The sequence below is a fragment of the Odontomachus brunneus genome, unplaced genomic scaffold (assembly GCF_010583005.1).
Source record: "Odontomachus brunneus isolate Ranch 3 - 2012 unplaced genomic scaffold, Obru_v1 Obru_scaffold_072, whole genome shotgun sequence".
Classification (NCBI taxonomy): Eukaryota; Metazoa; Arthropoda; class Insecta; order Hymenoptera; family Formicidae; genus Odontomachus; species Odontomachus brunneus.
The window spans coordinates 1,569,797-1,596,446 of NW_022639522.1; the positions used below are offsets into that span (position 1 = coordinate 1,569,797).

Here is a 26,650-nt window from a genome sequence, read left to right on the forward strand (position 1 = left end):
AGAGAGAGAGAGAGAGAGAGAGAGAGAGAGAGAGAGAGAGAGAGAGAGAGAGAGAAATTATCATGAAAATATTCGAAATAGTTTTATATCGATTTGTTATACCTCTCAATTTATAAATGTTAATTAATTCAACCCACGCGCGCGTGTACAATAATTGCATGCGCTTGTAAAGTCATAATCGCGTTTGAAGTGATCATGACAAGAATAACAACCGGACATTATTGCATCGCTCGTCCAATTATACGCTTTAAATTTGCGTGTATCGCGTAAATCCTCATAACTTCGGAGTGCATTCACGTTTCTAATTCTCTGAACACCTTTATCACAGCTTTTTAGATCCTGCAGCCGCGCTAAATTCGCGTATCTTTCTCTCGGGCGCAAGCCTTCAATCTTTATATACGACCGTCACGATAAATTCTCGTAAAAGAGTCGATTGAAACTCGCCCGAGGCAGTCCGACAGTATTTTGAGAGAGAAGCGATGGACTCTTCAAACGATCAATTATAATTAAGATAAAACCACGCGGCAAAGCCGCGCGCACAAAGTACGCCGTAAGCCGATAAATTCAGCTGTCTCTCCGACGGGGTTACGGGATTAAATCCCCGCTGCCTTCGCAGGATGCGATTTTTCTGGCGCGTTTGCCGAGCCGATCTGAACGCGCCTCTCGGCAGGACTCTCGCAAAGGTTCATTCCCGGGTTCTTGGTCCGGAACCTTAATGGGGAAACGGATTGAAGGACCTTGCGCTCAAAGGCCTCGTATGAGGCTTTTGTCCTTTCGAGGTGCTCCCGCGACGACACACAAAGCGCGAGAAGCTCGCATATTCCGTCGAATTGTCGTTTGGCGCGTCGACGACGCGATGGGATCGGGATAAATGATTTCGTTCGTTTTCGTACAACGACCTCCAATTACGACGCGAGCGTTCTGAAATTCGCGACGAGTGTACATACCTTTGTGCGGAAAGACCGAATGCAAATTGCACCGGGAGGCACGCACTTGCGTCGCTGGCACGCACATGCACGTTCGTGTCTGACAATGAACGTAACAATCCCACGGCGGTCGGCTCAACGGTGACCGCCAAGTTGCTTTGCACTTAATTAGAAATTCCCCGCTTAATCATGATAATTGAACGCGCTGCGCATTTAGCGAAATAATATGGCTTTGTGTGCCATAGAAATGAAATTGCCGTAATTTTACTTCCTACCATAAAATCCATTAATCCCCAGTTAGTAACTATATCACAGTTCGATGTTGGTCAGCTGGGCTGCCACATTTAATGCTGTGTATTTTATTACAACGGTCCACGGTACAATTTTATTTTTATCACGGGTTATTCAGCTTTTCTGAAATATCAGAAAAGATTCAAAGTGTCTCTTCGCTTTTTATCGAAATTGGATATTACAAGAGGATCGTGGGAAAATATCTTGTAGAAAAAGAACTTCCGCGGAACTTCCAAAGTTCATGAAATATCCAAAGATCGCTTCAGTGGTCAGTTATGCAATTCCGCTATTTAATTGAGCGAAGCGTATAAATAAGCAGGAAAATTGGTCGAAATGTAAAATATAGGATAAAATGCCGGAAGTAAGGCACAATTGCTTAGAAAGAAGGGCGCTTGAAAAGCAACATTGTTTCGCACGTTTCAGGTTTTTTCTCTAGTTCCTTAGGATATCCGCCACATTACCAGTCCATTAACGGTTGATGGAGTTGCAGGTGCTTTCGCGCAAAACGAAAATAAAACCCGCGAATCAATGTCTTACAGAGCGCTTGCTTTTTCGCTCGCGTGTTCCTCGCGCGTTTCAACCTGTGCCAATGTTTCGTCCGTCAGGTGATATCTCCATGTTAACATGTGAAAACGAACGCTAGTTCCAGTTAGCGGAAGAGCGCGCGAGCAGCACTACCGGAAGTAGTGAACACGACGGCTCCGTAACCACGTGAAGCGGCTGGGCCTCCTGCGACGGGGGGGTCGAGGACCGCGTGCCCATCTCCTCAGAGCGTCCCTTAGACGATGATAGACCCAAGTTCGTCCGAAGAGGAGAGCGAGGAGGATCAGAGCACCCACCATGGCGGCGGCGGTGGTGGCGGCGGTCGTGCTGGGAGCGGCAGCTCCCACGGCTCTCGCCGCCATCCCGGTAGCGTCGGCAGTGGTCCGGGCTCTGGTAGCGTCGGCTCGCTCGCCTCGGGTCTCACCGCATCGCCCGGTGGTCCGAATCATGTTGGTCCACCGGGCTCCGCGGGTGCTCATGGATCTGGGGGCCGCGCTGGGAGTGCGGCGGGTCAGCAGGACGCCGGTGGAGCCGGCCTGGAGGTGCCCAATCTCTCCAGCGCTCGGAACTCCCTGTCGCCGTCGATGAGCGCGACTCAGGACGCCGCCAACTACGCCCAGAGGCCGACGAGTCCGTCACCGTCGGTGGCCAGCGAGAAGACAGAGGCGGAATTGCAGGTACGTGGACGCATGCAACTTCCTGCTTTTGACGTTGGAGACTGAAGACATTCTCGGAGCCGGCGCTCTCTGTTCCGGATATACTCGGGAAAAGGTATTCGTGAAAAGATACATCCGACGTATCTAAGATGTATAACGTTGTTGTGAATTTCCATAGAAAATAGTCTGATAATGGTAACAGTAGCGAATCTCGGCAGTTTCTTGTATTACTGCGGACACAATAGAAATTGCGAGGAAACGTTTTGCTTGGCCCAATTTCTTTTGCACGAGAAGAAATTGGATTACGATTTTTCTAAGACATGTACCGCTATATTCCGCCGATACCAGTCTTCTCATATTCTCTAGGATAAGCAGGAGAGGGAAGAGGTGGAGAGGAAGACTCGAATTCAGCTTTACGTCTTCATATCTAGATGCATCGCTTATCCGTTCAACGCTAAACAACCGATGGACATGACGAGGAGGCAGATGAAAGTCACTAAGCAACAATTGGAAACGATATGCTCTCGTTTTCAGGTAAATAACCAAACAAGCCTTTCGAGCAAATGGGATCCTCATCGACGATAAGAATGAGAATCAAGGACTAGAGTTTCGCTCATGGCAAAGAACTATGCGATATATCATCGTCGATCGTCCACTTGCATTTTGATCGCACGAGAGTACCGTTCAGAGTACCACATATTATGTATTTACCATTTTACGACACAAGAAAAGCGAAACCTTTCGTGGCAGATGGTCGTTTCTCGAAGCCTTATTCAGAGTCTTATAGTTGTCTACCGTGTAACCTTCACCTTCGCTGCTCTTAGATATATCGAAGCTTTACGATCGCATTAAATTATTGGCCGCTATAAATATAACTCCGTTCCTCCTATATCGACGCAAATCGTTGGTCTCACGGTTTATATCACGCTGCGTGAGATGCACATTAATCCTTCTTGCATTTGTCGACTGTATGAAATCAAAATTCTTTGGAATTGACATTTTCGTGCGCAGAAGACACAAGTACGTACCTGTGACGATTTTATGACGTAAGAAACGTTTTTGGTGCATCGCTATCGGTGAATGTGCCGCGTGCGAATCGTCGAACATTCTGTGCATATACGAGTGATTAATGAAGTTGAGAATTGCGAGTATCGCGCTTTGAAGAGAGGGGCGTTGTAATATCGAGGAAAATCACAGGATACGCACTCGTTTTCGGATGTTTCTCAAACGCGACCGTGTAAATTTCAGAGTTTTTTGAAGGGCGAGATGCAGATCATGGCGGACGAGGCGTTCCAGAACGCCATACAGAATTACGTCGACGTGTTCTTGAAGTCAGAAAGAGTAGTGCAAATGGTGCAGAGCGGCGGATGCTCCCAGCTCGACTTCCGCGAGGTTTTCAAGAAGAACATCGAGAAGCGTGTTCGGAGCCTCCCGGAAATCGATGGACTGAGCAAGGAGACTGTGCTTACGTCCTGGTTGGCCAAGTTTGATTGTATCTTGAAAGGTACTGGTGACGAAGACACCAAGAGGCCTTCCAGGACGCAACAGCAGTCTTTGAACTCGGAGCTGATACTGTCGAAGGAGCAGCTGTACGACATGTTTCAGCAGATCCTCGGCATCAAGAAATTTGAGCACCAGCTTCTGTTCAACGCCCTCCTGTTGGATTCAGCCGATGAGCAGGCTGCCGCCATCAGGAGGGAGCTGGACGGTCGCATACAAAAGGTCAACGAGATGGAGAAGGTACAGTGACAGCCGCTTTTTCTTTCTTTCGATCGCTTCGTCGTTCTCCGCGGGACAACGAGATACTTTATTTCTATCTCTCTCTTTCTCTTTTTCTCTCTGTTTTTCACACACGTTCATGATTCTCCATCGATTGCTTTCTGCTCTGTTCCTGAACGCCGACCGTCCTTCTCTTATCCTTAGAACCGCAAGCTCATGCCCAGGTTCCTCGTAAAAGAAATGGAGTCGCTCTACATCGAGGAGCTCAAGTCGTCTATCAACCTACTAATGTCAAATTTGGAGTCGTTACCGGTCTCCAAGGGTTCGATAGACAGCAAATACGGGCTGCAGAAGCTGAAGCGCTACAACCATCGTGGTGAGCGCTCCCGCTGCCGCGGTCAGGGTTCCCTCGCTAAACTGGAGGGCGACTCCGCTGATTCCGATCCCCAGCTGACGAAAATGGACGTCGGCCTGACCTTCCAGCTGGAAGTAGTCGTAATGGAGGTCAAAGGCCTCAAAAGCCTAGCATCCAATAGAATAGTTTATTGCACCATGGAGGTGGAGGGCGGAGAGAAGCTACAAACTGATCAGGCAGAGGCCTCAAAGCCCATGTGAGTAGAGTCAAACGATCGAATGATCGACCGATCACGATCGACCGCAAGGGAGGTCAGGACCGACCGCATCATTCTCGTCCTCGGGTATATTATAGGTGGGATACACAGGGTGACTTCACCACGATGCACCCGCTGCCTGTGGTCAAGGTTAGACTGTACACCGAGAACCCGGCAATGCTCGCACTCGAGGACAAGGAGCTCGGCAAGGTGATACTGCGCCCAAATCCGTTGTCCAGCAAAGTGCCCGAGTGGCATCGCATGACCGTACCCAAGAACTGCGCCGATCAGGATCTACGTATGAAGATCGCATGTCGTATGGATAAGCCGCTCAACATGAAACACTGCGGCTATCTCTTCGCGATGGGCAAGTCCGTATGGAAAAAATGGAAGAAGCGGTACTTTGTGTTGGTCCAAGTCTCGCAGTACACATTTGCGATGTGCTCGTATAAAGAGAAGAAGAGTGAGCCGTCGGAAATGATGCAGCTGGATGGCTATACAGTGGACTATACCGAGGTCGTTTCTGCTAATCTCGTGGTCGGCATGGATTTAGAGGGCGGAAGGTAAATTTTCTCCCCCCGCCACCCGCCGGAGAGTGAAAAATACCTAACCGCCGCGACTCAGCATGCGAGTAGTAGTACACACATACACACAGTCATAATGTTATTGCGAGTTACCGTCGTTGTATTTTCTTTTTTTATTCGTTTTTGTTTCTTTTTTTTCCTTACGTTCATTGATACGTTGTTAGACGTCAATTGATATGGTACGTTGAGCAATGAAAATTTCAGTAGTGGCAGCACTTGGCTTCATTCGTTTTTATTGCCGCGACGACACGTTATTAGACATTCTTTGTAAATAGTAGAGAAAACCAGATGGAACAATGAGGAGATTTTCCGACTGAGCTTGTGCCCTGTGTTAATCGCCGTTGATTCCTGCTTGGGATTCCAAGCTTTTGGCTATTGTTCTCGAATCTCGTGCAGCTCTGAACAGCTCGACCTGAAAGTTCGCTCCTCAATCACAACGTTGATTTTGCAGTTTAGTCGGTAGATAGATGCGATAGAGTTCGTTCGGTAGAGCTCGTTGGGTGTTTCTTCTTACTGCGACGATCGTGTCGCAACGCGCTCGAGCAGGCTATCTCGCAGCTGGCGGACCAAAGATCGTGCCAGTGTTCGGTCTGCGTGCGATCGTACAATCCGCTCATGAGTCGCGTATACTCGGCAGGTTCTTCTTCAACGCCGTACGCGAGGGCGATCACATAGTGTTCGCCTCGGACGACGAGAACGAGTGTCACTTGTGGGTGATGGCGATGTATCGGGCGACCGGTCAGTCGCACAAGCCTACCCCACCGGTCTCGGTGGCCGACAAGAACTCCACCATCAGCAAGATCCAGGGCGACGCCGACCGGGCGAAGAAGCATGGCATGGAGGACTACATAAGCGCCGATCCGTGCAAGTTCGACCACGCCGCTCTGTTCAAGTTCCTGCAGAACTTGATCCTGGATTACAGACTGAACGATCCCTACTGCTCGCTCGGCTGGTTCTCGCCCGGTCAAGTTTTTGTGCTGGACGAGTATTGCGCCAGGTAATGAAGCTGGTGTTTGTCGAGCCTTAATCTCACACCCGTCCGTCTGTCCGTCCCTCTGTTCATTTCCGAGATACATTTAACAGGATTGTAGCAAACGCTTATATATCTTACTGTGGCTTACGTGTGTTACTTTCTTTGATATTTGTAATATGTAATGGCTATTTTCAGTATTTCCGTACTGAGGAAACATGATCACAAATTATCTAAAAATTACTATTAAAATTAAGATTATAGATTGTAAGAATTATCTTATACAAGATTCAATCGACATTGTGCTATAGCCGTGAAAGAAATTATTCCTCATGCAAAAATAAGTTGAAAATGTAGAACAAGATTTTGTCTTATGAGATTTCTTCTTACGTTTCAAATTAATTAATCAAATATAAAGTTTCGTAAAAAATGATTGTTCCCCTTATTTGTTTGTCGACTTATTTATTCATGAAGAATCACCCCTTTTACGATTGTACTACGATGACGGTCAGATCGTGTATAAATTTGAAAATTTTGGAATATAGCGTAATTACATTCGTTAATCTTGTTCGAAGTCGAAGTCGATTCGTTGTCAAAGTCGATTTGAACGTTTGTTTTTTGACGATAGATACGGCGTGCGTGGGTGCTTTCGGCATCTTTGCTACCTTAACGATCTGTTGGACAGAATCGATCGTGGGATCATGATAGATCCGACGTTGATACACTTTAGCTTTGCCTTTTGCGCCACTCATGTTTACGGTAACACAACTGATGGTGAGGGCTCGATCACCCACGAGGAAAAAGATAAGTTTCAGGAGATCAAGGAACGGCTGAGACTAATTCTCGAGAAGCAGATCACCAACTTTAGGTAAATAGTCCTAATTCCCTTTAAGAAACACGAAGAACACGTACGAATTTATCTCGGGAAAGAAATTAACTAATTAGAAATTTAATGAGGAGTTAACAGCTATCGCGTTGACAGAACCTTCAAAAAAGAAGAAAAAGAAATTAAATAATGAACAAATATTTCTCTCGAAATATAATATTCCACGAACTAATTCGTGCGTATTGTGACAATTAAAACAGAGAACCGTTACAAATTGTACTGTTTTCCGTAACAGGTTCAGTTTTCCGTTCGGACGGCCTGAAGGCGCGCTAAGATCAACCTTGTCTCTATTAGAACGCGTCCTGATGAAGGACAGCGTGGTGCCGGTGCCGCAGGAGGAAGTGAAGGATTTGATACAGAGATGCCTGGAAACGGCGGCGATTGTTAATTACGGGAGATTGTCCGCCATGGCGAAGCTCGACGACGATCTTAGCGGCGAGGTGTGTGTGCCTCCCAGCAAGAAGCTGGAGGACCTCATCCGCCTCGCCGAGCTGTGCGTCGACTTGTTGCAGCAAAACGAAGAACATTATTCGGAGGTATTAGTTGGGTTTTTAGAACTGAGTGTCGATTCTCGGGGCTTTCGAGAGAGAGGGTAGCATGCCGAAACAACGGACTTGGTAAGGGTCCGCCACCTCCTCAGAAGACAAACGCGCGTTCGCCCACTTTCCGTAGATCTCGATCGCGTAGACAATCGCGCTAGACAGCTTTCACTATCACTGCGAGAATTTGCAAAAAGTCACTTTCGTTCAGAGTAATCGTCGGATGTCCGACTGGTAGACGTTGCGAGGTATCCTGTTGCGATAGAGAGACTTTCACTTCCTTGCGGATGAACGACACTTTTTTCTCTTACGTTATTACGTTCTTCAATTTGCCACTCATATACATCACGCGCCACATGTACATATACATCGCAATACGTTACAAAACAACGTAGAACAGCTGTATCAGGAAATGAACTGTGATTTCAACGTTATTTCGTTCATCATTTTGAATAGTACACTTCTAACGTGAAATGAAAAGAAAAATCCTATTTACAAGTTACAATTTTATTTAATACGTATACCTGGAGAAAAATGTGAAAATTATATACGAGGTTTGATAAAAAAAATACGTGGAATTTTTAAATTTCGCGGGCTGTATAAGTCCAATTGTCACAATTTTTTGTTGTGTTGGTACACTTGTCTCTGACGTATCTTGACATTGGTAGCCATATTGGATATTGAATTACTTTATTGTTGGCTGTCGAAAAGGTTACACGTGTTTTGGTATACTCGGCGATTTTTAACTTGTGGAAAAAATAGAACAAAGAATTTGCATTAAATTTTGCTTTAAGAATGGAATAAAGTGCAGCATCGCATTGGAAATGTTGAATGTTGCTTTTGGCGAATCTTTTATGAATAAAACAAGCGATACAAGCAAATTTACAAGTGATACAAACGTTTCCAAGAGGACCGTGAAGACATTGAAGATGAGCGCCCTGGACGCTTCAGCACATCAACAACCGATGATAACGTTGAAAAAGTGAAGACAATGATTATGGAAATCGCCGAATCACTATCAGAGAGGTTGCTGATGATGTTGACATATTATTTGGCTCATGCCAAGCAATTTTTTCGGATGTTTTGGGCATGAAACGTGTGGCAGCAAAATTTGTTCCGGAATTATTGAATTTTGTTAGTGAATTTTTGACCAAAGACAACATCGTTATGATGCCTTAGCCTCCGTATTCGCCGGACATGGCGCCCTGTGACTTCTTCCTATTCCCGAAGCTGAAAAGAACCATGAAAGGATAACATTTGTCAACATTGAAGAGATAAAGACAGAATCGCTGAAGGAGCTAAACGCCATACTGAAAATTGCGTTCCAGAAGTGCTTCGAAGATTGGAAAAAGCGCTGGCACAAATGTATTATATCTGATGGAGAGTACTTTGAAGAGGACAAAATTAATATCGATGAATAAAGATTTTTTGAAAAAAACGAAAATTCCGCGTATTTTTTGATCAAACCTCGTATAAAAGAAAGGTGATATTCTTTTTACTCGGCAAAAACGTTGAATTCTCTGCTGATACATCTATCTTCCACACATCACTCCATACACCTCTTGCTGCTTTTCGTTTAAAAACGTATAGTTTTACTTCCACTTATCACTAAACATCTTCCGCAAACGAGAGCAGTCTCCATTACATGCAATTGCGATATCCCTCGACGCTTCCTTTGTTGAGCCGAGAGTCTAAGTTTGAAAGTTATAGATATAGCAAACGCTTGTCGCATAGCAATCACGAGTTTCGCGATCGTTCATATCACTGACGTATCATGGTAGAAGTAGTGTCTTCTGGGTTCTCGAGGGTCCCGTGCTCAGGGTGGCGTCCCCATCACCCCGAGCTACGAGGAAAGTGCCCACCGTATATGTGCGATGTCCAATATTTTCACGATCCGCTCCTACTACACTGTACCGCAGGCGTTCGCCTGGTTTAGCGATCTTATGGTGGAGCACGCCGAGATCTTCTGGTCGCTCTTTGCCGAAGACATGGATAAAATTCTGGCCGAGCAACCACCAGACACGTGGGACAGCTTCCCGCTGTTCCAGATATTGAATGATTATCTCAGGACAGACGGTGAGTTTGTTTCTTCATGACAGACTTACTTGTAAAATGAGATACTTTAAGATACTGTCCTCAACGAGGAAATTATTTAGATCGTTGATGCCTAATTTCGTTGCTATGTTACTTGCGTATTTATACGTTATACATACGTTATGCATCGGTATATTCCAATATGTCTGTAATTTGTCAGCTTATATTTGTCTGAAGATATAATAGATCCCATGCTTCAAGTTTAGATCTGAGAATTCTAGATGGTTGTGGAATTTAATATTTGCACGTAGACAATTTGAAGAACGGGAGGTTTCATCAGCATTTGCGCGACACGTTCGCTCCATTGGTGGTGCGTTACGTTGACTTGATGGAATCGTCGATCGCCCAGTCAATTCACAAGGGTTTTGAGAAGGAAAGATGGGAGATCAAGGGTAACGGCTGTGCCACTTCGGAGGACCTTTTCTGGAAGTTGGACGCGTTGCAGTCGTTCATCGGCGGGCTGCACTGGCCCGACCAGGAGTTCCGGCAACACCTCGAACAGAGGCTGAAGTTGATGGCATGCGACATGGTGGAGTCATGCATTCAGAGGACCGACCAAGCTTTCCAACAATGGTTGAAGAAGGGTGTGACTTTTACCTCCACAGATTACATTATACCATCGGAGATGTGCGCTATGGTGAACGTTATTTTGGACGCCAAGAACCAGAGTTTTAAGCTTTGTACTGTCGATGGTGTCGACGTGGTAAGTTAATGATTTCTGATTTTGAAGAAGATCGCTACGATATGTGATATTTCCGCTTTTCAGCGTCACTCGCGAGAGAACTGTCAGTGTAAAAATATTTTCTCAAATTACTTTTCACAAATAAGAGTACGTTACATCAAATTAGAACTTGGATCTATCTTTTTACTTGTTTATCGCACCTTTAACGTCGTGCGTTTATATACGACGTAATTTTAAGATTTACTCGTTTAATGTTGAGGTGGTATCCAATACTGATAGATAAAAAATTAAGTAGCTGTATATTGATGTTTAGCGTTAAACATTTGAACTTTTGTGTTGTAACGCATCTTGTGTTGACGATAAATCTTTGTGGAATGAATCGTTCAGCAAATGAATCTATTGATATCATATGTTAATTGATATGTGTGTTTCTAGCATCAGTATCATGCCAAGATTGATGACATGATCGAAAAGACGTCAGCGGGAATGAATCAAGGAATGATCAACAAGCTTGTAACGGTACTAGAAACGACGCTCTCAAAATTGTCTCGTTATGATGAAGGTTCCCTCATCGGTTCCATTCTCAGTTTTACGGTACTTAGTTTTTCTAAATTAGTGTTCGAAATTATTTGCAATTTTGAAATGATTGTCTATGTTTGCTTTTTCTCTCTTGTTTCGCAATTGACTGTCGCGGCGCTTAGCCTCAGTGCCATTAACTTTATAAGACCTGCGGGATTCTCCCTAGTTTCTGTAGAGTTCTTATTGAAACTAGTGTTCTATCGTAGTAATTGTAATAATATAAATGTGAATAGAAACACGTAATATTATATTATGAAGTAACACACATATTTAGAGGACTAGTTTCAATAAGAACTCAGGAATTGAGTCTCAGAAATTAGGATGAGGCTAAACGCTGCGACAGTCAGTCGCAAGACTCGACGGACGAGCAAAAGAAGCAAGAAGAAGAAAATAGGGGTAGGCGTCGAAAATCGAATAATTTCGATTACTGTGCTAAATAATAAATTCTTCATACGTGGATTGACGACAGAATTGGGCAATTGTCGTAAATTCACTGGTATGTTTTTAATCGATATTTTGAAAATTGTTTTTTAGAAGGTATCGGGAAGTGGAAAGGAAATGGGACAAGCCTACGTAAATTTCACGAGGAACTGCATGGATCAGATTCGCAGCAAAGTCCTCGACGAATTGTGGATCCTGACTTTCTTCGAGGTAAGGCAGTTGAAACATTGCAACAAACTATGAGTATTTGGAACTTTAACAAGAGGGAAATTTCATTGATTTATTTGGCTTCTCCGTGTTCAGCAATGGTACACGGCGCAGATACAAATGCTGTGTAATTGGTTGTCCGAGAGACTCGATCATAGCCTGCACCTGTATCAATGTACCTGCCTAGCTCACATCGTGAAGAAGGTCTACTCGGACTTCGAACTTCAAGGTGTAATGGAGGAGAAACTCAACTCGAAGACATATCAGACTATATCCAAGAGGATGCAAACGGAGGAAGCAACTTGTGCCTTAACCATGAGCGCTCAGAATGAAGAGTGAGTCGCGTTTACTTCTCTAAGATTTGAAAAATTCAAAATCCGGGATAACTTCATTCAAGCGTTTTCTCAGCGTCGTTAATCAATTATTATCAATTGCCACGAGTGCGTTTATCGATCTTTGCCGGTCGGAGAGGATGAGATTACAGTTTGCGTTTTGTCTCAATGAAAAGACTGAGATAATTTTTGTTTACATTGCAGGGGGCTTTCGGAGAATGGTAATGACGACGAGGTGGAGAGACCTAAGACAAAAGTGACGATCGTTGAGACGATAACGGGAGATGACGCGAATTACGTGGCCAATCTGAGCAACGTCACCTCGAACGTTGTTGGCAAAGTCGGTAGCATGTTCGGCAAGGGCATCGGCGGTCTTTCTACAAAATTCGGCGGAGCCACTAGTTGGTTCTAGTTATTATTTCTAGCACTCTGCCAGTAACCTTACATTCGACTAGTACGTTCCTTCGTCTAAATAAGGGGATGCAGACGAGGAGATTTCTAAAGGCGTAGCCAGTACCGTAGGCAATACGATGATTTAGAGTTTTGTCCGTATAACGAGTGGTACGATTAAAACGATGCAATCGATCGGATCAGTTGCTTTTATCGTCTAGCGAATTATTTCGGTTTTATCGGTGGATTTTCGTCGAGACCTTCCGGCCGCTCGCGACAATATGCGCGCGCGCGTACGGGACTACAAAATTACTTATCAATTAATCACGCGATATTGCAAAAGTAACCGTTGATACATTTCCGTTCACTTATAGACATAGTTTTCGGACTTATCGTAATAACGTATATTAGACGTTTTACGGTCAGCGAACTCGCGGACTCGTTGCGGAGATTTTTAATTGAATCGTTTGCCGATTTTATGTTCGATCTCAGGTAATAGCGAACATAGTCGAAGTACGAAGCTCGGAAAGGCTGATTGTGCGGGCACGCATGATATAGGCGAGAGTAAAACGCGTAGACAATTAACACATATTACAAACAAAAAGGTATATGTATATAAACGTACATATATGCAACGTGTAATTATTGAGGTATTCGTACATTTTGTCGTGCCTGCACGCCAGGCACGTCGTTGGTATATTAGCTGAATTATCAACAGAATACGATTTTTCCTACTTAGTCTGTGTACCGCGAGTTGGTTTTGCGGATTTAGTTGTTGAAGGATAAAAGCGAGGACGCATTTCGCATAATAACTCGGAAAAGATTTTCGGGTCGGTTGCAACGTTACTTGGATGTAGGGTGGAGGCGCGCGATGAAACACGCGGAAAATTCTGGAAAAACGAAGGAAAGGATTGGAATGTGGCATGGGAGGGGGGGGGGGAAGAAAAACCGCGACTGTCGCCGTTTATACCGAGTTAATTTTGCGACCAACAAGTCAATGCTTTTTCAGCTGTTAGATACGATCGCTGTTATCTGTTGGACGACCATTCGTCGAAACTCGAATCTAACATCTCTCGTATCATCGCAAAAGCTCTTAGCGAAACGGGGAACGAGAAAGTCGCTTTGTGATATAAAATAAAATATACAAGGTGGCTGAGATCGGCCGAGGAGTGCTTTAGGGATGGCTCTTTTGACGAATGTAGAGTCGATCCTTTCTTTGTGCGTCCGAAAATTTTCATTACTAAATCTTTTAACTGTGTTAGATATCAATAAGAATTCCCGATGAGAAGCCGATTCGAAATTGATCGTAAAATATAGTTATAGTTTTATCATTCGTTCTGAAGCTTAATTAATAAAACGGGTCTCGTGGTTTTTGTTGGAAAGAATTTTAGAGAGGAGGAGGAACTTCAAATCGACTTTGCACTCGTTAGATGAATCTGAAGTACTTCTCGGTGGATCCGAAACACATTGTGTAAGAGAATTGACTTAACTGATATTACTCATGTGTAACGCGTTGCGCGTCATATCTCTCGCGCCGCTTGTGCACTTCACGCCGGAGTCAAACGAACGTTTCGGTTAAAATGTGCAATTCGCATAAACGACTCAGTCAATGATAGTTTTTTCAGAACGGCAATAAGCAATAGGCATCAGCGTAGCGCTTAAACGGCTAAAATCGGATCGTAGTGTATTTGCGATATAAGTTGCTTGCATATAATCTTTCGTAGCGTTCCTTCCGACGGTACTATTTACTAAACACACACGGAAAGGTTTCAGCACGTTAATTAGCCGCGATTGAATGGTCGCCGACAGCCATCAGAAGCAGTGAGCGTAGTAGCACGTTGTTTATTATCTGCGTTATATATCGTGATCGTTATTACACGTATCTGTGCTCGTTATCGATATGTAATAGCGTGACGCGCTTATTTGCAAACAGTGAGGAAACGGGTGTGCACGGTCGGGAACTTTACTGATGAGAATCGTTTTCGGTAAGCGAATAAAGGACTTTATTTGCTAGCAAATAACGTTAGAATGTTTCTTGCGACGTTATTCACTAATGAAGAAAGATAATGAAAAATGCCATGGCATATTCGCGTCTCATTGTGAAGAATATCACTATCGAGATATCGAGATAGTGGCATCAAAGAATCTTTGTTTATTAACGAATAGAGTAAAAAAATTCTCACGTTAAAGTTTTTATTGACGTTAACGTCAATAAAGAAAGATTGCTTTGTGTGATTGAGAATTTCGAAGAGAGTCACTAATATCTGGCGTTTGACTGTCTTCTCAGAGAGTAAAGTTTTTCAGTGTACATTAAGCGTCCACTCGAGAACCTCCTGTCTTGAGGCTAACTCTCGATAATATGAAATTTTACGACGGTCATCAAATTTGGGAAAACTATTTCCCAAATTTCCGTACGTGTCCACCTCGTAAATATTTCACTGTCAAGGGTACAGCGCTCTAGAGAGCGAGTTTCCAGCGGATTATGAGAACGATACATCCAGGATATTGAAACGCTTTCGATTTAGTCGCGACCGAAGAAATGACGTTTTCATTATCTGTTTTATTTGTTGTCGTCGTCGTCGTCGTCGATACTATAACGTCCTATAAAAGACAAGTGTTATGTAAGTTTACATTGCAAAAGAGCCTTGTCACTGGATCACACGAGGCGTATGTATATTTTCAAAACTTCACGATATAACGTTCGTATATTAATGGATATTTATTTAGCTTGATAAACTCTTGAAAGTGCATCTAATGCGAAAGTATAACAACGAAGCAGGATGAAAAATGCGCGTCCCTAGAGAACCGTTTAAATATTTTGCACGTCTTGTTGTACGCCATCTTCTCTGTGAATTTGTTTACGCGTTTCTCCGTTTCGGAAGATGCGCGAGACGAATCCTATAATCGCTTTTGTAACTCTCGAGCACTCTTATTGAGAGCTCTCTCTGTCTACCTCAAATTCTAAAAGAACACTTTGTTGCCTATGTCAAATGATTTCAGAGATATCGATCGAAATTGACCGAGAAGATAACGTAATTAAATTTACAAAAACTACGACGTTAATTTCAAATTAATTACAGCGTATAAATTTTCAGTTACCGAGTTTCCCGTAGATTTCAATCTTGAAGATTTATATGATTCATTCATATGTGTATGAAAAGCTACATCTAAAGAAAATTTAATAAATCCTGAACTGTTATACTCTAATTGTGTCCGAAATGATAATGCAAATGAATTACTACGTCTGCATATCAATACGTCAAGTATTCGCACCGGTTTTCTTACTCTCTGCTTAATTGGCGGCGGACACATTTTTCACCCTACTTCGACGCGAGTAAGGCAGTAAAACTAAACTTTAAAAGAAGGGAGGAAAAAGAAGACATTCAAATTGTAGTCGCAGTGGCGAGAACGCGAGGCAAGTGGACTTACCATTTGTTTGTACATACTTTAGCGGTGGCGAAACGGGAAAGAGTGAATTTTTTATATGACACAAAAAAGAACGCGCGCACGCGAGAATGGAGCGGCGCGCGGAACTCACGGATTAAGAGAAATTGTTCTGTCGTGCGCTCAAGTTGCAAAAGCGAGAGATTGCATAGAGAGATTCGCACGGCTCGGCAGCCTGTAACGACGCGCGCGTGTGTGTGTGTTGCAAAAACGAAATGAAAAATGAAGAAGAAAATTTCTTAGAGACGAAATATTATACCCTTCATCGTCGACTTCCGAATTTGACAGAATATTTTTTGATGCATCGTTCGCACGTTTACAGAGTAGGGCGATGAAAGGCGAGTTCCCTTTTTCTCTATTTCTCTCTCAATCTCTCTCAGTCTCTCAATCTTTGTCTCTCTCTCTCTCTCTTTCTCTTTGTCTCTCTCTCCCTTTCCCGTTTCTCTGTCTCTCTGTCTCTTTCTCGCCGGAAATCGACAAGTGCATGTTAGTTCGTTGAAAAATTAAATAACCGTAACACACTCCGTGTACAAATTCTTTTAACTTCGATATATTGTTACGTGTTCGACGGAGAAGAAAGAACCGTTCTCTCGTTAAACACCGTGGAACGCAGTTCTAAATATGCCACGTTACTTTCGAACAATCGCGGCTCGACTTGAGGTTCGTGTGTGACGATACGCTTTTTTAAGGCGCGTGATTAAGACTATGTATTTGGGCTCGATTTTCCGTTTTTGTGAGGTTTTTCTTCACCTTTTTTTCCAAGTAAAAACAAATATCGCACGGAGTGCAATAACAGCGTCTGACAGAAATGCCTACATCACGCTTTGGAATTCTTCGTTTACACCCTCACCTTGTACCGTCTCTTCCAATGGTCGTCTATACATATACTAAGCGTCTAAAAGTTTTATTCGATTGTCTTTTCAATGGTATATAACAACCACAGAAAAAGGATAAGAAAAGAGAAACTAAGGATAAACTCAGTTTTTTTTTCTTAATGACAGATCACGCAGATATACTGTTGGTTGCTAAAAATTGTAGAGGTCGAAAAGGAAAATATAAATAGGTGAAGAAACCTTCTTTCTTGCTTGATTTTAACTAAGCTATCGAAACTTTAATTACAGTTAAACAGACGTACGATGTAACTTCTCACAAAGTCAGTTCCAAGTTTTCTATAGAATATATGAAGAGGCACGGTGGTAGTTTTGAGGTAATTTTTAGCTGAAGAACTAGGGGACAAAATATGAATAAAAAGCGAAGAAAATCCAAAAACCTGATGAGCGCATTATTGCAGCTGCTTGAATGTTTCGCCACTGATATCAGTTATTGATATTCAGCGAAGCGTATAGAAATTTTATGATTTATCATTACAATATAATATATATATATATCGATATCGAGACTAAGTGACAGCGGCCTTACACATACCATACGATAATTTCCGTCGCGACCGCGATGAGATCCTACGTGCGAGGTAAAGCCAAACGCGAGCGAAACAAGCGAATTCATTTAAGCCCAAAGAATACGAAAGAGGAAGGAAAAAGAAAACAAGAGGTAAAAAGAATTCAGATAACACGAAACGCGGAGAATTTGGAACGTCATCAAAAAGTAAAGCTAAATTATTATACTGTACTTATCGATGCTAACGACGTTAGAATTATTATGATTATCGTGATTATTCTTACTAATTATTGGTAATTCTCCTATTGGTAATACTCTCTATACGATTAATTAGATTAGAACAGTTGCGAAACGATCTCTCTTTCTATCTTACTCTCGCTCTTTCTATCTGTCTGTTTACCTTTATCTGTCTATCTGTCTATTTGTCTTATCTGTCTATCCGTCTATTTATCTATCTATCTATTAATCCGTCTATCGTTCTATCGATCTGCCTCCGTTTCGTTGGTCCGACAATAGTAATTTTCTACCTATCGAACTTCGATACGAACACTTCTGTCGCCAGCTCTCTCTACCTGTCCGTCTGTCTGTATGTCTGTCTGTTTGTCTTATTTCCTCCATGTGGTGTTTGTCCCTTTTCCCCTTCTCTTTCCTATATCTCTACTATATCTCTTCTCTTCTCATTTTCCTCTTCCGCTTACCTTTCTCCGTTTTGCGTTTAAACTGAACCGAAGAGATGGTCTTTTTACTCTAGCCAGTGTTCTAGTCGATTTAACTTCTACTCAACTGTTGTTCTCTCTCGTTAATAAAAAGCCCGACAAAAAAGCAGAACAAGATATGAAAAAAAAAAGAATAAAAGATATATCCCGATACTCTTTATTTCCTTCTCAGAAATCGGCTTGAGTAATCGGCATTATCGGTATCATCCAATCATACGTTATATTTTTCATAATAAAATGAAAAGAGAACAAAAGCTCCGCGCTCTCATCGTTTATCGCCAGCACGGTAAAGCCCGGAGCGAAAAGTAAACGCGGTATGAATATAGAAATGTAAATAACAGCAGTTTACCATGCACGTAACATGCATCCTCATTGTAACATCACCATCGTAAGAAAAAAAAGATTAAAAAACTTTGTAACGAAAAGATGGAATTTAAATTGATGCAACTCCGATTTCGATTCCCGAAACGAAGGCGAAAGTATGGGAGGGAGTAAGAGAATTTCTTCCATCTTTTCTCTTTCGTTCTGAACGAAAATCGGATCCATTTAATTCTATCCTTTCATGTAGAGAAGAGAAAGGAAAAAAAGAAAGGGTTACGCGATTGATTTTCGTTGTAAATAACTGACACGCGTACGTAATTCACGTTTCGAATTCGTACTAACGTTTTGCCATTTTCCGAGCGCGCGCAAAAAAAAGGGTAAAAAAAGAAAATCGCTTGCTTAATCGCGATAATGAATGATATCCACCGCCTGTCACTCACACACACACATACACATAAATACACATATTCTCTCTTTCTTACTTTCTCTCTCTCTTTCTCTTTCTCTCTCTCTCTCTCTCTCTCTCTCTCTCTCTCTCTCTTGCTCTAACTGTTTCTCTTTTTTTCTTTTTCTCTCATCCACCCTCACTCATCGAAGCATCAATCGCATCTCTTTACTCGACTGCAAAGCGGAAACGACTGTGATCTAGATTAGTGTTACACATCGCATGAAGAAAAAAATGAAGAAGAAAAAGAAAAGAAAAACAAACAATCGATCGATCAGTGCTTAAATGCAACATCGACCATGATCATGACAACGTCGTAGACTATGAATGTCTCGTAGCGATTAAGTATTTCTTATGAACTCTCATGCATATACATATAAATAAATGAGAAAAAAATATATATATACATATACGCCGCGCGCTGAGAGAGGCTATGTGAACGTCGGAGTGTTTTTTTTGTTTTCCTTTTTGTGGAGCAATGTGTAAGTAAATTTGCATGTGGGGCAATGAATGCAAACGCATACATGTATAATTGCAATTAATAAAGTATACGTTGTAAAATGTGATACATGTAGCGTGCATACCTTCGTGCGCGTGCGTGACAACGGGCTCTTGTCCGATTCTCGTTTCGTGCTTCTCCGTAGATCTCATTGCATGCGTCATTCAATATCCGTTGCCGCAAGAAAACCACTTATAGAAGGAAAATTTGGCAATTAATATATCATATAGCTAAAGGATTTATGTAGAGTAAGAATTAAAATATTTTATCCAAAAACGCGCGCTTCTCTCTCTCTCTCTCCAAAGTGTCCTGGAGAAAACAATTTATCTATATAATTAATATGATTAGAAATATATAAGTAAAGATGAGAATTCAGACAACGAATACAATCCAGTATTTCTGATCCTAATCGATGAGTCTTTTGAAACTTGCACGCGAATGACAACAATGTTCAATAATGCTCGTATTGATAAATGTTTTGGCTTGATAAAAGGATACGGTGCCATGCTGTAAGTAATGATCCAAGAAGTTCCAAGAAGTTTCCTTTCCAATGCTTTCTTTCAATTCGACTATTATTTAATTATCTTATTAATGTGAAATTTCAGACACTTCCTTCTTCGAGTAGCTTGGTACCGCCATCTTGTCGTTTACAATTCAAATCAGCATTCTCTCCAACTGTTATAATCTAAAATCTTACCCTACACTGGTACCACAAGTTTTTCGATCAATAATTCTCGATCGATAATACTCCAAAGGACTTATCGACTTTTTAATTAACTTTTATAGTAATTTTTACAGGTAAGTTCGTTGATTTTTTACTTACAAAAAGAAAATAGAAAAAGATGATATTACAACAAATAATAATAGAAAGCAAAGAATGAACGATTGTAAAAGACTATATGCTCCTTCCAGCTGCACTTTTTTACACTTGCTACCCTTTCTTTTTTTTTAAGTGGCAAAATATCCCCTTTTCATTAAATCCTTTCTTTCAATTGTGTTTTTACATACTTTTTATACTTAAGTCCTTATATTTAGGTTATTGCAGAAAAAAAGTAAAAGAATTACTGTGAGAAAGTGTACAAAATCCATTTAAAAAGAAAAGGAAACAATTTATTTCGGCTTCATTTACATTTCATAGTAGCTTTGCATTGGAGATCTACGTTGTCGATGGAATGTAAGTAGAGATGCGTTTTACGTAAATATCACGCGGAAAAACAAGTCGCGTGGTCACGTTAGATCTATACGTTCACGTTCCTTGCACCATACGGTTCGCGGCAACATTTTCGAACGCCAGTCGACGCGCCGCTGTTTCGGCTTGTCGAAGACGACGTTTCATAACAGTCCCGAATCCCACGTCCTTGGCTCTGTTAATACAATTAGTTTTGTAGTCGCGACAGGACGAGAACTCCTGGATACAGGTCGTCTTCCTCAGTCAGTGACATCCTCAGTCGAACGAACGAAAGACTGTCGTACTCGCATTCGACTTGCTTTTCACGGCCTATCATGCTCGCGGTAAAAAGTTTTATAAAATTGTATAAAGTTCCACGAGACAAATTACGTGCTGTGACTTTCGTTCTGAATTCTGCAGGCTTTTTTGTATCGATTGTTTTGTCAAATAAATGTTGTGAAGCAGCAGGTGGCTGTAAAGTGAAGTAGAATGTTGCGGTCTACGTGAAATAATGGAATGTAGGAATATTTCAAATATCCAAATGAAAGTGATGTGCTTCAACGATGCTATCTTGTTTTCAGATCATCGTAAGAACCGTCGCTCGCCGCTCGTTTTCCACATCGAAATGGGCAGCAGCACATCAGGTGACTTATTTTATTGTCAACTTAACCTATACTCTTGTCTGACACTCTGAAATTTGTATCTTGATTATTGATCATAATTGTTACAATGTCAATATCTGCAAATGTTTCCACGTGAATTGATGGTTTTTCCTTGCTTCTTTTCTATTCATTTTCAATTTGACACATTCTGTACTTATGATAATTTACCAAAGCAATCATTTGAAGGACATAAAAGGTCATTTGCTTTTTGCTTGGTGTTTTCTTATGGAAATTTGTTGAAATACTAGATGACAGTGCGAGATGCTCTGAACTCAGCTTTGGATGAGGAGATGGAAAGAGATGAGAGGGTACTCCTTCTTGGTGAAGAGGTGGCAATGTACGATGGTGCTTACAAAGTCTCTCGAGGTTTGTGGAAGAAGTATGGAGACAAGCGAGTTATCGATACACCAATTACTGAGGCTGGTTTTACCGGTATTGCTGTTGGGGCTGCTATGGTAAGTTTAAACTAATCATAAGGTATGTAAGGTAAAACAGCCAATTTGGTAAACAGCCAATTGATTAATCCTTCTTAGTTATTGAAACTTTAGAAAAATCTGATTTTCTCTTGCAACCAGCAAAGATTGTTCACAGTTTTAGTTGTGAAGTTCTTGTTTGAAATTATAAAGTGTAGGCAAAAAGTTACACCGCAGTGTTGATCATAAGAAAAACCAGATTTTCTTCTGGAGTGTCAGTGTCTATAGGAGATACATAAGGAGATGTCAATAATTAGGTGTTTTTATTTAATATCATTCTTAGATATCTTTTTATGATTATATGTTTGCATAAATAAGACTTTTTATGATTATATGTTTGCATAAATAATGTGTTACAAATTATAATCGCATGGTCATAAATTATAATCGCTATTGTCATAAATAATCACTCATTAGTAAATCAGGTGCACTAAATATGAATGTAATCTAAAAAATTGTCCATTATGTTAGGTTTCTGAGACAATAGAAGAAATTTCTTTTTTCTCTTATAATCCTTCATGACAAGAGTGCGAAATTTTGTAACATAATGTGATATTTTGCAGGCCGGCCTAAGACCAGTCTGTGAATTCATGACGTTCAACTTTTCGATGCAAGCAATCGATCAGATTATCAATTCAGCCGCCAAGACGTTTTACATGTCTGCGGGTAGAGTCAACGTGCCGGTGGTGTTCCGTGGGCCCAATGGTGCTGCCGCAGGCGTCGGGGCGCAACACTCTCAATGTTTTGGCGCCTGGTACAGTCACTGTCCTGGTTTGAAAGTAGTGTCACCTTACAACAGTGAAGATGCCAAGGGCTTGCTAAAGGCAGCTATTCGAGATCCCGACCCAGTAGTAATGCTCGAAAACGAAATATTATATGGTGTGCAGTATCCTATGTCCGACGAAGCTCTATCTAAGGATTTCGTCCTGCCGATCGGCAAGGCCAAAATAGAACGAGTGGGCAACCATGTCACATTGGTGGCACATTCCAAAGCGGTCGAGGAGTGCCTCGAAGCGGCCAACGAGCTCGCCGGCAAAGGGATCGAGGCTGAGGTGATAAATCTTCGCTCTCTGAGACCGCTGGACATAGATACCGTCGTACAGTCCGTGGTGAAGACAAAACATCTATTAACGGTTGAGCAAGGCTGGCCGCAGTGCGGCATTGGCGCGGAAGTCAGCGCGAGAATTGCTGAGAGTAAGTTTCGCTCAACAATCGTTGCCTTGTTACCGGATTCATCAGTTATGTAATGATGATATATAGGATGATATATATGAACATATCGCTCAGTAAGTTGTTGATCGCGAATGTTGCTTATCTGATAGAAAAGATGCAGATTATCAAGTATCAAGTGACAATTAAAAGTAGCTGAAATTACAATTAACGCTCTGTAAGAAGCCGATGTAAATAACTTCGAAGGCGTTTGATTTCACAAGAGTGAATTTCTTTGATCTTATTTTAGTCCAATTATTCCTAATGACAATGTTCCCTTCGTTTCCTTAATAGAGATATCTTCTTGCAGGTGAAGCTTTTTACCATCTTGACGCGCCTGTGATTCGTATCACTGGTGTTGACACGCCTATGCCATATGCAAAATCGTTGGAGGTCGCGGCTTTGCCACAGATAAAGGACATAGTGAGCGCCGTTCACAAAGTTTTAGGAGTGACGCAGTAGTCATTAGTCTCGCAAGTACTTAGGTGAAATCCAGATATTTTTACGGTTCTCCTAAAGCGCATTGCAGTTTCCTCATCTCCCGGATCCATGCTTCTATCTGATATATTCTACCTCGTCCAATCATCGTTAGATCATGAATAGTAGAATTTATCGCAAATGAGTGAACAAGTAAGTGCAAAATCTTCGTAATATGAAGATATACTGTCGCTGGATAAAATGTCTAAGAAATGTTTCCTTGTAAGTTTTATGCGTGAAACTCTTACAAAGATGTACGTGTTACGGAAGAAATCTGAACGTACATTTGTTATAACATATAAAGAGGTTTGTAGAATTGCACTTTTTTAAAGTCAGCGTGCAATCTGTATAATAAAATATACAGATATTGATTAATATACATCTTATTATTAGGTAATTGATACGTGATAGCAATTGTATATGTATATATCTATTTTAGTACTTATATCAGTATGCTAATTAAAATATTAATATGTATAATTGTATGCACAGAAAGATCTAACTTGTCTTCGATTTACAAATAAATCGAAATTAATCTCTGATTAATATACATTACATATAAGTGAAGCTATTCTACTGCCGTCTTAATGAGAACTGCCTTTCTCTTTGTGGAGTTTCACGCCGCGTGTTGTCCACAGTATCGGCAAAGAATATGTGGATAGTACAATATTCGCGATTGATTGATGCGCCGTCGCATATACATACGATTGCAGAATTACAGACAGCACATATGTGCTGCCTTTGTTTATTTATTACAGAAATTTAATAAATTGTCATGTACAATTTACCAGTTCCAACTTTTATTTACTCCTAATTATATTAATGTTCTACATGTATATTAGTAATCAAGTATGATACATACGTAAAAGGCAGCATGTTACTACCGTCATGTAACGTTCGAACGCGTCTCTCAGTTCTCCCTCTCTGCAATAAAAATTATTACAATTAATGTTCTTTTCTGACGTAAATTATTAGAAATAGCACGAGATATGTTGAGAAACGTGACACTATTAAGTATATTCTCTGACTTTTACCTAAGTACATCCATGTCAAGGGCACACTGTGTATAAACGGCTAAGAAATTCCGAAGATCGGAATGCGTCCAATTGACTTGTCGCCAAGGCTCTATACATCTCTCCACCAGTTCCAGAAAGAAAAATCTCAATTCTCGCGATCTATGCAGGTTGCATCCGATTCCTAGTATCGCTCTTGAATACGAACGAAAGTTCATGTCCAATTCTTGATAAGATCGGTCGAGGAGCATCGGCTTGAGTTTAATGCATACCAAGCTGAAATATACGAGATCGTGTTGCTTTTGCAATTTTCATAATAAATGAATCGATTTATTTTCATGAGATTCAGCATACTGTTTGTGATGCTTGTCGTTTTCCAAGAGCACCCTACATTCTGATAATTCCTGTAGGAATTCCCTGTCCAAATCTGTATCAAAATAGTCTGATCCAATGCAACGATACGTCCACGATGTCATCATACTATTGGCACAGTGATATAAGTCGGGAAATGTCAAAAATTGTAGTTTCCTTTTGTTCATTTCAAATCGTAAACAAGCTATGAATACTACCACTGCGTATCGTCTGTAATAGTTAAAAATATTTAGTAACCATTATGAAGTGGATTTAGCAAGCATTATGAATATGAATCGTACGATTCTTATCATGACTGAATTATGTAGTCACATTGAGTTGATTGCTACAGTTTTTATAATCAGTCATGCATACTTAGCGAGGTCATCTGAGAGTAAAAAGTGTTGCTTGATATTGGCTGCTAGAGATCCTGGCAAGTCCTCGACAACTTTAAACACTCTTTTTACATTATCATATTGTCTTCTACAACTCTTTAATGTAATTCCTGTCTTTTCTGCCACTTCGTCCATATCTTTTCTGCTTTTAGATGTTATCTTCTTTCCCAGCAATTCACGTATCACTACATCATCAAATTCATAATACCTGAAATAAATGATCATTTGCATCAGCATGAGAAAGGATTTAAGAATAATAGTTTTAATTTTTACATGAATAGCTACTCTTACATCTCAATGAGCATTTGACTAGTTTGTGGTTCAATCTGAAATGCCAGTTGTTCACTGACAAGCTTTGTAGGTGTGTGTAATAGCTTTTCTAAGAGAGCATAGGTGCGATAATGATCCAGTATGTCTGATGCAACTAATTGGAGTGGTGCATCAGTCTGTTGACAAATCCCTCGTTGGTGTAAAATACTGACTGCATCATTGGCTAATAAAAAAATGCATACATGTATATATGTCATGATAGATCAATAGATCCAAATTTTATCGTGTAGATAAATAGATGTAGTTTGTACTTCATTCCTTTTACTTACAGGAATGACCATCGACCCAAAGTTGATAAATTTCAGGATCTACTAACGTATAATTACTGATGAATACATCCACTTCTGACAGCATGTTTAAGGTTATATTTATGTTGTCTTTTTATGACACCATCATCCAAGTAAAATCATTGCGAAAATCATATTAATGTTTGCGTAATGTAGTCGTTATGCTAATTCTTGTGCCGCCAAAAACACTTGTTCACGCGTAAAATCACCGCCATTTTTCCATTTAAATGTCACAAGTCTTGTTAGAATGTGGCGAAATAAGATCAATCATATAATAAAAATACAACAGCCGGTGACATTTCACGTGATACATTGCGCATGTGACAGTTTCAGGTTACCGTGCATATGGTGTCGCTCGTGAGATGGCACTACTGTGTTTCCGTTCACGCGAAGCTCGCTTGATGTACGTAGTGGCGTTCTCGGATGAGAGTTTGAATCTGCCGTGTAGCCGAAAGTTCATCAATTTGCGTGCGAAAATAATCGAGTTGATGTGAATCGGCGTCGAAACTCAGCGATGAAGCACAAGACAGGAGGCTCTTCTAAATTAAGAGATAATGAAACAAATGTCAATCATCGCGATCGTATTTTAACGTGCAGACGAAACATAACCTAATGGAACATTAGCCGCGCGGATAACAAAGGTGAAGGGAAAGTTTCATGTCGGCAATGAGGCAAAAGAAAAGATCTTCGAACGGTAATAAAACGAATATCAGTCATCGAAATTTTAACGTGTAAACAAAACACAACGAGGTATTAACCGCGCGGGGGCAAAGGCAAGAGGAATATATATACACTATAATGTGTATGCATATTTGTGCATCATAATTACTGATCATTTCGACGGAACCGCTTCCGTAAAATAATCAACAGTTATAATGCATAAATATGTACATATATATTGCGCATGATTAAAAAATTTGTTTAAATTTGTAAAGATATAAAATGTTAAGGTTATTTTGAATTGTGTGTACAAATATGTTTGTTTTCATTCTTCTTCCTTTTTAGCCACTTG

At 41.1% G+C, this 26,650-nt stretch overlaps 3 protein-coding genes across 10 annotated transcripts in view; 2 read left to right on the forward strand and 1 right to left on the reverse strand.

The window, feature by feature from the left end:
* Positions 1-19,340, forward strand: part of LOC116847030 (calcium-dependent secretion activator) — a 31,251-nt gene extending 11,911 nt beyond the window's left edge. For 3 of the 8 annotated variants that reach the window (XM_032821590.1, XM_032821591.1, XM_032821592.1), the window contains exons 2-15: positions 1,861-2,437; positions 2,783-2,950; positions 3,665-4,156; positions 4,340-4,746; positions 4,845-5,309; positions 5,968-6,327; positions 6,929-7,168; positions 7,422-7,724; positions 9,635-9,801; positions 10,071-10,522; positions 10,937-11,095; positions 11,615-11,731; positions 11,825-12,063; positions 12,265-12,472. In XM_032821590.1, coding sequence (XP_032677481.1) covers positions 2,003-2,437; positions 2,783-2,950; positions 3,665-4,156; positions 4,340-4,746; positions 4,845-5,309; positions 5,968-6,327; positions 6,929-7,168; positions 7,422-7,724; positions 9,635-9,801; positions 10,071-10,522; positions 10,937-11,095; positions 11,615-11,731; positions 11,825-12,063; positions 12,265-12,472 — 4,212 coding nt within the window. In that variant the 5' untranslated portion in view covers positions 1,861-2,002. Of the gene's footprint in view, positions 1-1,860; positions 2,438-2,782; positions 2,951-3,664; positions 4,157-4,339; positions 4,747-4,844; positions 5,310-5,967; positions 6,328-6,928; positions 7,169-7,421; positions 7,726-9,634; positions 9,802-10,070; positions 10,523-10,936; positions 11,096-11,614; positions 11,732-11,824; positions 12,064-12,264 lie in introns of those variants that run through there. The other 5 variants (XM_032821595.1, XM_032821596.1, XM_032821597.1 and 2 more) reach the window with 5 other exon arrangements.
* Positions 19,341-20,516: 1,176 nt separating this feature from the next.
* Positions 20,517-24,049, forward strand: LOC116847032 (pyruvate dehydrogenase E1 component subunit beta, mitochondrial-like). Its single transcript, XM_032821600.1, has 5 exons — positions 20,517-20,785; positions 21,023-21,085; positions 21,352-21,558; positions 22,140-22,770; positions 23,096-24,049. Exons 1-5 carry the CDS (start codon positions 20,777-20,779, stop codon positions 23,245-23,247), a joined length of 1,062 nt encoding a protein of 353 aa, XP_032677491.1. The 5' UTR covers positions 20,517-20,776; the 3' UTR covers positions 23,248-24,049.
* On the reverse strand, positions 24,046-25,995 carry LOC116847031 (acidic fibroblast growth factor intracellular-binding protein). The gene is made up of 6 exons (XM_032821599.1): positions 25,621-25,995; positions 25,313-25,514; positions 25,002-25,229; positions 24,630-24,857; positions 24,297-24,551; positions 24,046-24,186 (listed from the first exon to the last, which is right to left on the reverse strand). The coding sequence occupies exons 1-6, from the start codon at positions 25,703-25,705 to the stop codon at positions 24,108-24,110; spliced, it is 1,077 nt and encodes a 358-aa protein (XP_032677490.1). The 5' UTR covers positions 25,706-25,995; the 3' UTR covers positions 24,046-24,107.
* Positions 25,996-26,650: the final 655 nt, after the last annotated feature.